We start from the raw sequence: 18,038 nt of genomic DNA, 5'->3' as shown, positions 1-18,038 counted from the left end.
AAGTAAATGCATTATACCAAACTCACTTATCTATTCCACTGTTTGGTAAATTTATTTACTTTATTGTATGTTTTTTGTCTTCAGAAAGCTACATGGTTCACCTCAGATTCTGTGGGTACTTTTGAGGGCTTTGGCTTAGATCCTTGAGGACTGGGTCAATGATCTAATGAGTCATTTGAATTCTTGTCTGTTACAATACTATGATTTCCCTACTGTCTCCATCCCTTGCCCAACCTCAGCTCATTCATTTAAGTTATCAATGTTCTTTATACATGAGTAATATCAAACTACACAGTGTATAGTAGTGACAAGTTAATTACATAGTTATTAAGAGATAATGTGGGAGTAGTAACATAAGTTATCATGTAATTTACCTTTGTTCTTTGAGACATTACCATGTAATTAAAGCAAACCTGATATAATATTTTACAGCAACTAACCGTGCTGAATTCTATATTCCCTCTATCCTGCTCCCTGTAAAATATTTGCTCTCAGTCATTTCTGGGTCAATTTGATTTTTTAATTCTTTGTTTTCCATCTTTCTTAGATATCTATACTTTAGTGATGATTTATGTGCTTTCTTAAACTGGCCTGCTATACCTTTTAGATCAATAGTTACCAGATACATGCTGCCACACAGCACATGAGAAAGTCAACTTAAAGACTGTATTTTTATTACATATAGTTGCTTTAGAAAATAAGATACATACTTAAAACTTTGACTAGTTTAATCCTGAATTTATTAGACTCATGCTACTACCACTCTTACACTTGATTTTTTATTATAAGAAGTGAAAAGGAAATAAAAATCTAGAATGCTATCAAAAATACTTTGATTTGGGATCCCTGGGTGGCGCAGCGGTTTGGCGCCTGCCTTTGGCCCAGGGCGCGATCCTGGAGACCCGGGATCAAATCCCACGTCGGGCTTCCGGTGCATGGAGCCTGCTTCTCCCTCTGCCTGCGTCTCTGCCTCTCTCTCTCTCTCTCTCTGTGTGACTATCATAGATAGATAAAAAAAAAACAAAAACAAAAACAAACAAACAAAAAAACCCTTTGATTTATTCAGTCAACAGCTATTGAATGCTTACTAGACATCATGATTCAAAGATGGATAAAACACAGTCTTTGTCTTTGAGAATTTTATAGTTTTCGGAGAGAAAGCTACGTAGATACATTAAAAATAATCCTAGCAAAAGTGTGAAGTAGGAACGAACTAGGAAAGAGACTGTTGGCAGAGAGATCAAATTGGAATCTAGTGCAGTATTTTAGAAGTGGTTCTCAAGTGTGGTCTCTGGATCACCTAAGTCCCACCCTAGACCTACTGAATTAGAAATTGCATAGGAACTAGCAATTGTCTTTTAACAAATGTTCCAGGTAATCTTGATGCATGTTCAAGTTTGGGAACTACTATTCTAGGTGATAGATAATAAGGACAAGAAGGAGAAAAAAACAGGTTTAGTGATCTGATGTGGGTACTGATGAAAAGTTAAGCAGTTAAGGACAATTTTGTGGCTTGAAGCTGAGGAAACTGTGTGGATAAGGAAACATGGGGTATTTCTCAGGCTCAGTTCATGTCAAGTGCTCTTCACTAGAGATTCTTATTGCTTTCTCTGGGGAGGAGTTACTTTTAACTCCACTCCTATAACCTGTCAGTGGAGGAATGCCAGCAAAGATCCCAGGTAGAATAGGACAGAGGCGCTATTATTTGATGTACTGGATATTCACTGGGCATTTTGGCAAACTAAATTTAAAGATCTACAGAATAATTTCACTATATTCTGTGAAATCTTGAGTGGGTCCTCTGACTTGTATGCCACTGCCTATTATAGCAGGAACTGGTATATAGATTTATGACCCTGAGAATGAATTTTCTTATTTGTATTATAAATCCTTAGGACAATTGATATTAAATGTTGCCTTCTTTCCTAACATATGTTTGTTTACTCTCCATACTTACCTCTATTATTTTTCTTAATCTCTATATGTAACATGGGGCTAGAACTCATGACCCTGAGATTAAGAGCCACATGCTCTACATACTGAGCCCCTCCATATTTATCTCTATTTTAACTAGCAGTAAGAAATAGGTAGCTGTGATCAGCCTCTCTGTTACTGGATTAGTTACATACAGATGTTAGCATGGGTTAATCTTTTTTATTTTTTAAAAGATTTTATTTATTTATTCATGAGAGACACAGAGAATGAGGCAGAGACACAGGCAGAGGGAGAAGCAGGCTCCATGAAGGGAGCCTGATGTGGGACTCGATCCCCGGTCTCCAGGATCCTGCGCTGGGCCAAAGGCGGCGCTAAACCGCTAAACCACCCAGGCTGCCCTTAATCTTTTTTTAAATTAAAAAAAAAAAATTTTTTTTTAGCATGGGTTAATCTTAAATCAAGGCAACTTGATACTAAAGTATGGCCTAAGCCCAGGTGGCTCAGCGGTTTAGTGCCCCCTTCAGCCCAGGGTGTGATCCTGGAGATCCAGCATCGAGTCCCACATCAGGCTCCCTGCATGGAGCCTGCTTCTCCCTCTGCCTCTCTCTCTCTCTCTCTCTCTCTCTCTCTCTCTGCGTGTCTCTCATGAATAAATAAGTAAAATCTTTAAAAAAAAAAAAATAAAGTATGGCCTACTCTGCTATTTCCCATTCCACACCTTCTGACAAAATCTTTTTAAATCAGTTTCTTAGCTATATTGACTAGAATGGTTTTTTTAAAATTTTTTATTTATTTATTTATTAATTATGATAGTCACAGAGAGAGAGAGAGAGAGAGAGGCAGAGACACAGGCAGAGGGAGAAGCAGGCTCCATGCACCCACCAGGAGCCTGATGTGGGACTCGATCCCGGGTCTCCAGGATCACGCCCTGGGCCAAAGGCAGGCACCAAACCTCTGCGCCACCCAGGGATCCCATAGAATGGTTTTTATTTAATGGTACAGTGCAAGTTTGCTTGCAGGTGGCCATGTGGCTGATTCATTTATACAACTAATATTTACTGAGTATTTACTCTGTGCCAGGCACTCTGTTGGGTCCTGGGGATACACTGGTGAATAAGACACATGGAGTCCCTGTTCTCTTGAAGCTTATATTTTAATGAGGGAGATTAAAAAAAAACTCAAGTAATAAGTTAGTAATTAAGATAACTAAGATAATAAATAGGTAAATAAGATAATTCCAGAGAGTGTAAAGTGCTAATAAGGAAAATAACTGTGTGTAGCAGTAGAGAATAGTAAAGGGACCCTCATTAGACAGGATAATTAGAGAAGAGGTGACTTCTAAGTTGAAACTGAGGATGAGAAAGAGATAGCCATGTAAAGAGTAGGGATAGACAATTCTAGGCTAAAGGACCTCTACACGCAAAGTGTGCAAGACCTAAAAGAGAAAGATCAGTACCACGAGAGCACATATGCAAAGCTGAGAGCAGCATGAAATACAGATAGCAGATCATATAGACCCTTTCAGGCCACTACAGGAGTTTAGATTTCTAGTCTAAGTGCAACTAGAAGCCACTGAAGCAAGGAAGTGAAGTAATTCAGTTTCTTCCTAAAAGAGTTTTTGGCTACTGTGTAGAAAATGCAATGGAGAGCAAGAAAGAGTGAAAGTATGAAGATCAGTTAGGAGCCATTATAGTAAGTAGAAAACAGGCCTGATCTCAGGTGATAGGAGAAAAGTGGATGGATTTGGGGTAAGATGATTTGAGATATATTCTAAAAATTGACACCAAAGAACTCACTGAAGGAATGGACAAATGGAAAGGAATGGGTCACCAATGCACTGTTGGTGGGAATGCAAACTAGTGTGGCCACTCTGGAAAACAGTATGTTACAAAATGTTACAAAGAAAACTACAAAATGTTACAAAGAAAACTACCCCTAATACTATTGGGTATTTACCCCAAAGATACAAAAACACAAATTCAAATGGATACATGTCCTCCTATGTTTATAGCAGCATTAATTACAATAGCCAAATATGGAAGCAGCCCAAGTGTCCACTGATAGATGAATGAAGAAAATATGATGTGCATATATATATTTCATTGTGTATATATATTACTCAGCCATAAAAGAGAATGGAATATTGCCATTTGCAAAAATGTGGATAGAACTACAGAGTATAATGCTAAGTGAAGTAAGTCAGTCAGAGAAAGACAAATACCATATGATTTCACTTGCATGTGGAATTTAAGAAACAAAACAAATGAGCCAAGGGGGAAGACAAACCAAGAAACAGACTCATATTTACAGAGAACAAACTGATGGTTACTAGAGGGGAGATTGGTGGGGGGATGGGTGAAATAGGTGATGGGGATTAAGGAGTGCATTTGTGATGGGTGATGTATGGAATTGGGTGGTGTATGGAATTGTTGAATTACTACATTGTGCACATGAAACTAATATAAAATTGTGTGTTAACTATACTGGAATCAAAATAAAAACTTAAAAAAATTGAATCCTAGGTTTCTAGCTTGAGATTCGGGGTATTTGATGTCTCATGTATTGTGTGATAGGTAGATTCTACTGTAGACAGAGTTTCAGGACCATAAATATGAGAAAAAGGGTATAGATTGGCATACAAACATATATGTTTATAAAGCCCATCCATCCATTACCCTTTTGAGAAAAAAAAATCACCTCCCCTCTAGCATTGCTGAGGAGGGCAGTTGATGTATTTTGTGCATGTAAATCAACCCCTACTACTAATTGAACCAAGTGGAGGGCATCTGACCCAAGAGCAAACAACTCTTGATTCTGCCAGTGTCCTACTTATGAATGGCACAAAAATTGAGCTAACCTAGTGTTTTCTTTCAGGAGTCAGAACAGAAAGCAAAGAAAGACCAGAAAGCTGATTGTGAGGTAGGAGGAAGCACAAATGCAACGGCAGCTGAGTAACATTACTGTGTAAGCAGTGGAGTGAAGATCCACGAATATCTGCTGTTCAGGTCTCTAGAATTGATTTGAATCTAGAATTACCATCTAGCTCCACTCTCAGTGAAAACCTGTCCAGTTCTGGCTCTTGTTTGAAATTCCTTTTATAACAGATAACACTTAATGAGGCCTTATGATGTGTCAAGCACTGTTCTTTACAAGCACTATTTAACTTTCATGATACCCTAAATGAGGCCAGGTACTCATTATTCTCATTTTTATAGATGAGAAAACTAAGGCTTAGGAAATGTTAAGTAACTTGTCCATAGCCTACAACTAGTTAATAGCAGTACCAGGACTCAAATCTGTATCTTGTGAAACACTGTCTTAATCATTATTTTATACAGTCTTCCTTAAAAAAAAAAAAAAAAAAAAATCCTTATCCTGAGCTAAATGAAATGGGTTTCTGATCTTTTTGTTCAAAGGAGTTAGATGAAACAGTGCCTTAATTCCAAAGTATGGCTGCCTAACTATCTCTTGCCCTCCCTTCCATGCCAAACAAGCTCCCTCACATACTTGTCATTCTTAAAGAAGATTGAATAGAACAAAATATATGGCTGTATTGTGGGGATTTTGAAGTGTACATGTAAAAAATAGGATGATATGTTACAATCATAAGTCTATATCCTTTCTTTTTCCTCTGCTTTTGAATACTTTAATATAGAATAAAGATCTAAATACAACTGTGAAGGAGCGCCTGGCTGGCTCAGTTGGTAGAGCATGCAACTCTTGAGTTCAAGCTTCATGTTGGGCTTACTTAAATTATAAACACATAAATACAACTGTGAAAATCCAATTTCCTCCTCTGTCTTCTGAAAGAGCTCTTATGGTACTCTCTTATGTAACAACAACAACAACAAAAACTTTATAATCTACTGTTTTGTGGCTTAAAGACTTAATTAACTCAGGGTAGAATCTGGCTTATAACTACATAGCATTTCAGAGGCAAAGAATTGCACCCCCCCAACATCTTTCACTGTCCTTTTTGACAGTCTGTTGCTTCTAGGCTTTAGAAGAGGTCATCCTTCAGATTATCATCATTTTATTAGTCATTTAGGCAGGCTGGGGCAGTAGTACCAAAAGGCATGAGAAGTTTACTACACTGCAATGAATAAAGGATTACAGATATGAGAGGAAGACTAATTTTAAATCTAATGGCCAAACTTATTTTAAATAAGTTTTCAGTTTTGTGTTCATCATCCTAGCTGAGTGATTTTTTTCAACCATGACATTTTTCTAGCCATTTGCAAGAGGGTTGGCAGAGTGTTTATATGAATACCGTTCATCATATTCAATAGCTAATTCGGTTTCTATAGAAGGTAAGCAACCCCTCAGTCTGACCTTTCCCTTTACACAGATGTGCATCAACTTTTATCTTTAAGATGATGACTAATTCATAGCAAGCTAGAATATTTTAGATTCTTCTTTAATGAAGAACGGTATTTAGAAACAAGGGTGGCATTGACAGTTTTATGTGTCTAGGTCATGTTGTGCTACAGAAACATTTAAGTTTAATAAAGATGTTAACAGGATATTTTTTCTACAACAACAAGTGTTTTAAATATTTTACTACTTCTTTAAAGTTGATTTTTCAGAAAAATCATCTATTTCTCCTGCTGGTATGAGTATAGATCACGTCCCTTTACATTGTGTTCTGCTGTTAGCCTAATTACTAGAGTGAGAAAAAGTCTGGAAAACCTTTACCCATTAAATTCACATATTTAACAAGTCACAACTTTGAAATCTTGCTCTACCTGAAAGCACCATTAAAAGTGCTTGACTATTATTACTAGAGGAAATTTTTAATAAAAGCTAATTAAGCCACAAAACTCCCAAGCGGTTAACTGATTTTAGGGGCTAAATTTCTGGTACTTCTAATTATCCTCTGATGGCTTTACTTAGTGTTTCACAACCATGACAGATGACAATGAAAAGCTGCAGTGAAATTCATCCACCCTGACACTGTGCTAAGCACCGGTTTCTCCCTCTCCAAGTTAAATCAATACTCTGTTTGAGTAAACACATTTACAGCTTTATTAGGATGTCTTGCTTGTTCTGTAACAGCTACTTGAAGCTGTGGTAACAAATCGACTCAACTCAGTTAAACCTAGAGAGCTGGGTAAGAGGCCCATCGATAAGGTTGTTATAAAAATAAACTGCAGGAGATCAGAAAGCTGGAGCAAACAGTCTGGTAAATGTCAATATTTTCCTTTACAGAGGATGACAAAAACAGTGAGATCATGTGGAAAGTCTCCCAACCCCTTAAAAATGTTTCTTGTTTCAATTGGATAAAAGCATTTCTACTTTTTTGTGCACAACTCTTCTGAATGAAATTTTTGCTTCCTAATTCCCATATGCATCTGGAACAGGAAGCTGATGTAAATATTTGGTATTCTCCTTGCTGTTTCAGATTCTTTATTTTCCTTCATATTTAGAGGCTTATTTTGGTCCTCAGTGACTTTGTAAAATGACCTTATTCAAGTTATCTGGAGTACCTGGGTGGCTCAGTCTTACCTTCTTTTTATTAATTAAACAAAAGTTTTATCATCTACATTTGGGAGGTCATTGCAATGCAGTATTCCCTCTTGCTATGATATCTGTGAGACCTGATGTTGTACTTTCCAAATTAGGCCTTCCATATTTATGTATTTAGCAAGACCAAACAGTGTTAGCTTTAGACAGGCCACACAACCTCCTGACTAGTGATAGTACATAAAAATGTCTGCTACCTATTAGGAGAGAGATTCCACAGTGGCTGTAGTCCTACCAAACAAGAACTCTTATACCCTCTTTTAGATGTTCACAGGTTGCTCAAAGGACTAACATCTGGCAGGAAATTCCCACTTCAATTTGGCTAGCTTAGACTACCCAGATGTGACAAAGTAATGGTTTCCCCCAGCAGAAAAGTGCTCTACATGTAAACTCTTTTTCTTTCATTTTCTATGTAGTCTACTTAGTAAAATTTTGTTTTGTTATGCTTTGACTTCATGTTGATTACCAACCAGTCATGAACTCAAGTAACAAGTTATGACCCATACACTAGAAAACACAGATTTTCTGGAAAAAGAAAGTCAACAAACATTAAATTTTGAAATAACTTAAAAAGTTACTTCGCCTGCCAGGGTAAGGTCTGACTTAGTAGATATCTGCATAATGAAAACCAAAGCCTAAGTGGTGTCAGATGGTGCAGTGACTGACATGGACAGGAAGTCAATTCAGAGCAAAGGCTCCTTTGCAATAGCTCAGCACCACACATCCTCCCACAGAAAGTGAGCAATTGAGCAGCATAGTATAATATATAAGAAAGTGGCCGGTGCTAAACTATAAGGATAACTTATTTCCTCTTTATGGAAATCTGTCAAATTCTATTAACATGGCACGCGATACTGCATTTGAATTAAAAACAAAACAAAACAAAACACAGAAACCCAAACACTTTTAAATGCTCCCAATTCAGGAAAGACCCTGAAGAGGACCACTAAACAAGTGCGTTTTACTCCTATAGATAAGTTGTCCATCTGCCCCAACCCCTTTCAAAATAATGCTTTAAAAATCATGAAACAGCAATGTTCAAGATCAGGTTAGAATCTGAATTTTCAACCTAATGTGTGATCTCTTCATGTGGTTCTCAAAATAAAAGTTTAGGATTTGCTTCTGTTTTTAAGTTGAAGTTAAACATCTTGGATACCCACATGCCAAGAGAAAGTACATCAAAGGCTTCTATCCACTTGGGATTTTGACTCTTGACCTATATATTTCCAAGCGACCTATATAACAGACTGCTCGATGGACAGTTTCATTTGGGTTATTAACAAGTGTAATTACTGGACCATGAATTAATGAGTCAGGAGATCTGGCTCCCAGTATTGCATCCCTTTTTTTGGGATTCACTTTCCTCATCCATCAAATGGGGACTTCTGAACAGAAAATGGTTTTCATACCCAACATTGAGTTATTCCAGGGAATTACTTTATGAGCCACCAAATAAAATGTAGATAAGGCCACATAAGGGTTTGTTTAATCTCATTTCATTCTGATTCAGATAAGACCTCCTTTGAACATAGTCTAGTGACTGAAAACAGTTTAAAAACCTGAAAACCAAAATATGTGATTTTAAAAATATTCCCTTTCAGCACTAACATATTAAACGATATAGTTAAAAACAAAAAGACTCATCAGGACAAGGTCATAGCTCCTCAAATAAGGAGATGATAGCAAGCTTATTTATGTGAGCTTATTTACGCTCTAATTCATTAAGCAAGATAACTCATATTGTTATTATTTAACTCAACGTAAAAACTGTTATTTGATCAACTGACAATTCCTCACAGCAGGGTGGTTCTAAAATTTTAAGAGCATTTGATGAAAGAAACTGGTTTTTAATTTGCCATCTATTTCATGGACTAGAAATAAAACAAACATGTCTCATCTCTATAAAATGTCAATGTTAACTGGATAATTAAAAGAAAAATAAAGAGCTTGTACTCATACCACAGATTTGGGAATTCATATTCTGAAGTAAGTAGAGTTGTGAATTTAGTAACAGTGTAGCTAATTTTTGTTTATTCAGACCTACTGATTGTAAACAGCTTTATAACATCAGAGGTTATGTTTCACACAAATTTTCTTTTTTAAAAAAGATTTATTTATTTATTTATTTATTTGAGAGAGAAAGAGAGCACGAGTGAGCAGGAGCAGGAGGGAGAAGGAGAAGCAGATTCCCTGCTGAGCAGGGATCCCGACATGGGACTTGATCCCAGGACCCTGGGACCTGACTGAGGCAGATGATTAACAGACTGAGCCATCCAGGCACCCCTACAAATTTCCATATAAAGAGTCTGGCAAATTGTTTCTAATGACTTATTTACCATGACTAAGACTTCTGCTGGGTCCCTGGATTAGCCAGTACTACTAATCTGATTTTATTTTGATTTTATTAATTACAAAGCCAATAAAAGGTATATTGTACCAAATTCAAACATAATTGAGACAAGATTTAAAGCTGAATACTTTAGCTTCATGAAAACTTACTATATTGCTCCTATCTTTTTTTTTTCATTTTGGTACTGACTGATAAAATGTTGGGTCATAGATAGGTATCAGTCTATAGACTAGTGTTTAGAAAACCATTTTTATTATTTCTCCTCCCCAGAGAGGAAGATGATATATTAATAGACCAGAGTATAACAAAATAATTTTAGGGGTAAGAACTCTGGGGTCAAACTTTGAGTTTTAATTCAGGTTTTCACTATGATATGGAGCATATTTAGTCTCTTGTACCTCTGAGACTAGAGAACTGTCCAGCTGAACCTAGACCCAGTTGCCAATCAACAGATTTGTGGAGCTAAGTAAATGGTTGTTGTTGTAGGTCACTAAGTTTTGAGGGTAGTTGATTATGTATACAACTAATACATGGTATATATATATATTTTTTTTTTAATACATGGTATATTAATTAGACATGTAGCATAGGTAAAATTGACCAAATCCATGTAATAGCAGCTGGGGCCACTAATTAATTCAAGTTAGTTCCATTTGATTTCCCAAATATTCTAGCCCAGGAAACTGATACACATGTATTTTGCCATGTCACAATTCTGTATAAAAAAATTAACTTTTTTTTTTAAAATTTTTATTTATGATAGTCACACAGAGAGAGAGAGAGAGGCAGAGACACAGGCAGAGGGAGGAGCAGGCTCCATGCACCGGAAGCCCGACGTGGGATTTGATCCCGGGTCTCCAGGATCGCACCCTGGGCCAAAGGCAGGCGCCACCCAGGGATCCCCTAAAAAAATTAACTTTATTTATGACATTTCCTCTGGTCCTCTGCCACGAAATGCAGTCTTATAAATATCAACATTGTTTTCTTGGAATAAACATTTTTTAGTAATCTTCAAATATAGGAAACTTAGGTTCATATTTGAACTTCAGGGTCTGAGAGTCTATATGGCTCAGACAATCTCTGTCTTACCCAAATCTCCTGAAGACAAAGCCTTTTGAATTCTCTTATCTATTTATAATTGTTTCTAAGTGGAGGCCATCCAGTATATTAGATCTTTGAGGAAACATTCATGTTTGTGAGAAGTTCCAGACTTCATAACTTAAAAATCATCCAGTATTCCATGGGAACTAAAGTTATTTCTCTTTTTTTGGTCATGACTTGAGAAGCGTATTTACCTCTTTTAACCAACAAAAGCTTAAATAATCTTAGCCAATGTTCTTGAAATTTGTTCCTGGTCCCCAACAGCTTTTCTAAATGTCTGGATGTTAACAGTAGAATAGCATGTATGAAGTATTCTCTGAGTGTGTATGGTGTGAATCTCCCTTCCACCCCCATGAACTTGAGCTGCTGTGGTGAATTCATATTCCTAATGATGAAGTCAATTTCATATCTCATTTGATGATTTTAAGGAAAATTGCTACTTAAGAAATAAAATACCAAAGATGTCCTACTACAGTTAAGAGATAGGGAAAGGTATTATTGTTTCCTTGGGGGTAGGGGTGTGGTGGGGGTGGGGTGAGTAGCAGTATGCAGCTCTCATTTTGGTCACCATCAAATTAATCCTCTGCATACAATGGTCTTATGAAAGTTTTGATTTTTGAGTGAATTAGTGTTAGAAATAACATTTAAGTTATTTTCTAGTTTTCTGAGTTGGAAGCTAAGAAAAGAGGTGGTGGAGGAAAAAAAAATCCCACAAGAATTCTGTACCACTTCTTTGCAGAGCACAGTTTAGCAGCAATTAAGAAGAATGGGGGAGTAAGCCACACATGTTTGGGAAAAAAAAGGTGAGACCAGAAAATACAAAGATAATTTAGACAATCTCCATGACTCTCATAAGTATAGACATATGGTACAAGAGAAGGAAGTAGCATCCTTGTTTTAGAAACTTAAATCTTTTTTCCTTGACCAAATTTCTTTTTTTTCTTTTAAAGATTTTATCTATTTATTTGAGGCAGAGAGTACAAGTGGGGAGGAAGGTCAGAGGGAGAGGGAGAAAGATTCCCTGCTGAGCAGGAAGCCCAATGTGGGGAGGGGGGGGTTCAATCCCAGGACCCTGAGATCATGACTTGAGCTGAAGGCAGATGCTTAACTGAGTCACCCAGGTGCCCCCCAAATTCTTTTCTGAACATGAATTAGAAAGTATAATTAATGTTTCTTTTTATTAGATGGGGAAATAGGATAATTATGTTGTGATTGCTAAGTGGCTTTAATAGTTCATGTATATGCTGTAGATATTATCTTTTAGGGTAATACATATTCCCTGCTAAACCTGCCATGAAAAACTTAAAAAGTATTACAGGTAGCAGAGTTACTTTACTGTCATTCAAAAGAAACTGTTCTAAGCTATATATGGCTCTTAACCACATTTAACGAAGCTTTTTTAATCCTAAGAATGTTGGTCCTTGGGTGAAGTCTTCAGTCTTTTATCTGAGAGCTATATATATGTGCTTGGGTATAATCTGTCAAAGGTGTACTTACTTTTAGTCTAAAGATGATTTGTAGATCTAGTCCATATTCCTACAGCTGCCATAAAACATACAACTAAATCATATTAGATTAACACAGGCTGGTATTGACAGCCCACTGGGAACATATTGATTAGGTCCCTTTCATGTTATTTGTTATGATTTTTCTTCTCAGTTTCATTTACTGGGAAGACACAGGGGAAGAGATTTCACCAGGAACAATGACAGTGCCTGTCACAAAATGTTCTCAATGTTTCCATTTGTTACTATGGCAGTGACAAAGAGGGTTCCAAATGAAAAGGCAGACCTGCTGTGACAAAGCACAGCAGGACAACAAGAAGAAATTTTCTCCTGACCTGGGAAATTAGGAAATCACACTTAGAGATTATAGAATTGTCTCCATTTCCAAGGGTACAATCGTAGCACTTGGGCTTTTGAGGGAAAATGTGAAAAGGGTAGTTCCATCAGGCCTGGCTACGGACAAATAAAGGGCAAATGTTACAGAGTGCTTAAGATCTCCAAATAGAACAAGGAGGCATGCTTGTAGAGGCTAGAGGGAATTGTCACTGTTACTGAACCCCTGAGATGGAACTATGAATTTAATTTATGTACATTTGGGGTATTCATTTTAACATTATACATGAAAATCTATGATGTACTGTAGTTATATATCTCTTATGTGGCTAATAAGAACACATGACACTCTGGTACTGAGATATGTGATTAGCACAGGGTAGATGAAGTGAGGCTTTATCCAAGAACTTGAAATTGGGACTGGAATACAGTTATGCAAAGTCACAAAAGACAGAAATACTCTTAAAGCCAGCAAAACTTAAAAGTAATAGGAGGAATATATTATCTATCTAAAGATAGAATGTGTCAATCAGAGAGGAGATATGTTAATCAGGTAATAAAATAGTGAAGACAAAGAAACTACATAGTAAATGTAAAAGTTGCCATCACCTCTCCATTCATGTTCAAGGTAGAGAAGTATGTTTCCACAGCTGGAGTATTTCCAATCCTACTAGAAAGGCTTTCCCTAGTGCAGAGATGGAAGTAGGGGTTTTTAACCAATGGATTTTTTAGTATTTCCAACGGAAAAGACCATCTCTATTGTAAGAGGAATGCATTAGCCTGGTGCTATTAAATGGTTGATTCATATAGCTCCTTGTATTTAGATTCCATGCTGACCCAGCAAGTTTATGATCTGTCTTTCTGTATCTCTGTAGTGCAATCAATTCTACTGCTTAGCAAAAAGCTCCTGGTTCAAACTCACCGGGGACTATAGTCCTTCGATTATTTCCCCTTTCATTTTCTTTCTTTTCTGCAGCAATCTTACCCTAGAGTCCTCAGAATCCTATCAGATAACAAAAGCTCCTGTTCAATACATGAAATCATCTATTCAGATAACAGAAAGATTCTCTTTGGCAAAACCCAGCTTTTGTTAGTAAGGCTGGTCTGTCGCTCTCAGTCTCAATGATGAGATTTCCCTAAAAGTTTAGAGAAGCAATATAGTGCAGTGAGTAAGAGCCCTGACTCTGGAACCAGACTTCCTGGATCAAATCTTGGCTCTGCTACTCTCTAGCTATGAGACTGTTATCCAACTCCTTTGTCTCAGTTTTCTCATCAGTAAAATGGGGTTATAAATAAGCCCAAGTGGCTCAGGTGGTTAAGAGTCCAACTCTCAATTTTGGCTGAGATTGTGATATCAGAGTTGTGAGATTAAGTCCTACATGGGGCTTGGGCTCAGGAGAGTCTGCTTCTCTCCCTCTCCTTTTGCCCCTCCCCCTGCTCGCACACACGTGCTTGCTGTCTCTCTCAAATAAATAAATAAACCTTAAAAACAAAACAAAACACCCCTACTTCAGTGAGTGTTTATGAGCATTAAATAAGTTAACATATGTGAAATGCTTAAGATGCTTACTAGCCAGTAAGTACTTTATAAATGTTATCTATTACTATACTGTAGAGCATGACTTACATGAATGTGCTAAACATGCCAAAATAAGTATTTCAGTGCTAAAATGACATTAGAGTGTTCATGTCATTACATGACTCAGTCTTTCAGGATCTAATTATCCTGGAAACTGATCAGAGTAGGGTTAAAGTGAGAAAAATGGCTACCAGTAAAGTCCTGCCTACTGTCAGCCTGCCTTCCACTTTATAGTGATTTCAACAGTACGTAGTGAAACCCAGTATTTGGATCCAGGGTATGATGAAAGTGAATAAAGTGAGGAAGCTGCCAACATATTACACAGGGGTTGACAAATTAGAGCCTGAGGGCCAAATCCATCCTGTGGCCTGTTTTTGTATAACTGAGAGCTACAAAAGGTTTTTACATTTTTAGAGTGTTATAAAAAACCAAAACCAAAAGCAAACAAGCAAGCATACAAACAAACAAAACAAGAATAATATGCAATACAGCTTGTATATGACTCGCAAACCTAAAATATTCACTATCTGGCCCTTTACAAAAAAAATGTTGTGGATCCCTGTTCCACACTCTTCCCTTACTACTTACTTCACTGTACCCTAACAGTAAATATGTAGGTAGGTAGAGTGAGATAAAAAAGAGGCTGAGGGATCCCTGGGTGGCGCAGCGGTTTGGCGCCTGCCTTTGGCCCAGGGCGCGATCCTGGAGACCCGGGATCGAATCCCACGTCGGGCTCCCGGTGCATGGAGCCTGCTTCTCTCTCTGCCTCTCTCTCTCTCTCTCTGTGTGACTATCATAAAAAAAAAAAAAGAGACTGAAAATTCTCTAACAGACAGCCCAAGTGTTTTCATGAGGTAGTTCATTTATTATTCTTACCATAGTACAAATGGGTAGCTAGCTGTTCCTACTTTAGTACCCTAGGAATGACTTCTCTCTCCCTCAGAAAGTCCATATATTCTTACCTAGTCTGGGAACATTATAGGTAGTTAGGCATTCATAAAGGAGCCTGTTTTTGCAGGGCTAGGTGGCCCAGGACCCAAGGTACTGACTAATTAGGTCACCATCTTATTTATGATGGCCTCATGATATGCCCTACGAAATACTAAAAAAAAAAAAAAAAAAAGAATACTTACTATTTTAAATATTTAAAGTACTTAAATAATGCACACACAAGGCGTAGGTTTAAAAGCTATGTACTAAGATTTCTGGTTTAACTAATTTTTTTAAAAAAAGATTTTATTTATTCATGAGAGACACAGAGAGAGAGGCAGAGACACAGACAGAGAGAGAAGCAGGCTCCATGCAGGGAGCCCGATGTGGGTGGGACTTGACCCCAGGACCCCAGGATCATGCCTTGGGCCAAAGGCAGGTGCTAAACCACTGAGCCACCCAGGTGTCCCTGGTTTAACTAATTTTACGCAAGAAATCCATAGTGTTTCTTTAATGTATTACAGAATTTAGCCTGATTCTGGATAAGATATTTTTAGCCTACGTGGATTTATAACTCTGAAGAAATATGGCATAGGAAAAAATAGCTAGAAAACACTCTAATCAATGATGAAGCCCCTAAGCAAAGACAAAAGATACAAACATGACAGTAAAGTAGAATGTTATCTGCAGTATGTACTCTTTCTAAAGAATAGGGCATGGGGCATGCTATAAGTATACTGGTTAACAGCTCATTGAAGAGTTGGCATGTTGGTGAAAAAGATCATTAAAACAAAAGAACATCTATATTTGAAACAATACAATGTTAAGACCATCACATAATATAAGTTTCCCATGGGACGCCTGGGTGGCTTAGCGGTTAAGCATCTGCCTTTGGCTCAGGGCGTGATCCCGGAGTCCTGGGATTGCGTCCCACATGGGTCTTCCTGCATGAAGCCTGCTTCTCCTTCTGCCTATGTCTCTGCCTCTCTCTGTGTGTCTCTCATGAATAAAGAAATAAAATCTTAAGAAAAAAATTTGAGGGCAGTCTGGGTGGCTCAGCGGTTTAGCATTGCCTTCAGCCCAAGGCCTGATCCTGGAGTCCCAGGATTGAGTCCCACTTCGGGCTCCCTGCATGGAGGCTGCTTCTCCCTCTGCCTGTGTCTCTGCCTCTCTCTCTCTCTGTGTTTCTCATGAATAAATAAATAAATTCTTTAAAAAATTTTTTTTGAAAAAAAAAAAAGTTTCCCATGATTCAAATTATCTTTTAAGGAAAGGAGGACAATGATCAACTCTATTTGCCTTTTTTCCTTGTTCAGCTTGATGTTATAAGAAATAAAGAGAGATTGAGAGGGACTCTTCTGGATTACCACTCAGGAATCTAAAGCTTTCTAGAGAGTCTAGCTTACCTACACTTAACTAGAAGGGGTTTAGACATCAAAAGAACCTTTGGAAAAAAAAACAAAAACCTTTGAACCAGATTTTAGATCAATCCAATTCATCAAGCTAAGAATCTCCTATTGTCTTCATCTTATTTTTGAGTACTCATTCCAAAAATGACAGTCCTTATAAATTGCGCCAGTTCTTACTAAGCCTTGATGAGACAAAAATTTAACTCTTCCTAGTATATTTATAAACATTTAACTATTGCGTTAGATGTTTTAACCAAATGATATAATCCAAAGACATCATTCTTAGTTAATATTTACCAAAATTTGTTTTAAAGAAAAGCAATGTGTTAACATTTAAGCCCGAAAGGCTAAGAATATACTACATATTGTACTTGATACAGTTTGTTTATGTAATATTCTCACAGACACAATCTTGTGAAGATGACTGGGGTACAGCACAACAGCAAATTATATTTAAGTCAAAAATAAGTATTCTTCCTATAGTAAAATACCCTCATAATACTCAAAGCGACAGTAGCATATGGAAAGAACATTAGGAGTTAATTATTTAAAAGAAGAAACTATTAAATTCATAAACCTTGGCTATGTGGTAAAGGCAAGGGTTAAAGGAAATGTTTAACTTATAAGTATGAAATAAATGAATCTGTACCTCCAACAAATGCATCTCCTGCTCCGTTGGTATCAACAATTTCTTTCTGGTCTTGATCCAAGACAGCAAAAGCGGTGACTTCACTTTCTGCAAGTAGAGCCAAAGAAAGGCAGACTGACTTTTCTTTGTAACACCCAATACACAAACTCACCTAGTAAAGTTTGAAACTCTTTCATCATTCATCATTCAGAGAGAGAGGCAACATGAGTTCTATATTCTGTACACGAGTACTTGGGAACCAAGGTACAAATTCATCTGTAAACAACGCTTTTTATGGGTAATTTTCAGCATACACATACTGTATGTGTTTTGTTAGAGTTATACCTACGTCGATCACATATTTTGGGAATGACTATAAAGCACAGCAGTACCTTTTTGGACAGTACAAATACTTGAACAGAAACTACGATGAAAGAAAATATTTGTAAGGACTGGATCCTGGATCTCTAATAAAGCTTCAAACTTGACTGCATTCTTGGCAGTGAAATCTTGGATAGAGTTAAAGAGCTGTAAATTTAAAATATATAAATAACGAGTCTTGGGTGTTTCTCTACAGAAAATCACAATGGCATAATAAAAATATAACTACTATTCTGTTATAATTCTTCATGCCAATGTTAAGAATTGCTGATTTTAGTTGGCTTATACAAATAACTGAATCTGGTTACTTTTTACAAGGAGTCGCTATTTCCTTTAAACTGTCAACTAGCAAAAGGAAAAGCTA

The 18,038-nt window shown here is 37.1% G+C and overlaps 1 protein-coding gene across 18 annotated transcripts in view; it reads right to left on the bottom strand.

Moving 5' to 3' along the window:
- The window catches only part of ADK (adenosine kinase), a 506,565-nt gene that overhangs the window by 19,812 nt on the left and 468,715 nt on the right, over positions 1-18,038 (bottom strand). For 10 of the 18 annotated variants that reach the window (XM_072823669.1, XM_072823681.1, XM_072823678.1 and 7 more), the window contains one exon: positions 17,315-17,401. In XM_072823669.1, the coding sequence (XP_072679770.1) occupies positions 17,315-17,401 (87 nt within the window). Of the gene's footprint in view, positions 1-17,314; positions 17,429-18,038 lie in introns of all 18 variants that reach the window. The other 8 variants (XM_072823668.1, XM_072823664.1, XM_072823663.1 and 5 more) reach the window with 1 other exon arrangement.

The sequence above is a fragment of the Canis lupus genome, chromosome 4 (assembly GCF_048164855.1).
Source record: "Canis lupus baileyi chromosome 4, mCanLup2.hap1, whole genome shotgun sequence".
In the NCBI taxonomy this organism is placed as follows: domain Eukaryota; kingdom Metazoa; phylum Chordata; class Mammalia; order Carnivora; family Canidae; genus Canis; species Canis lupus.
Note: the sequence above shows the minus strand (reverse complement) of the source record. Positions and strands in the feature narration are given on the sequence as shown.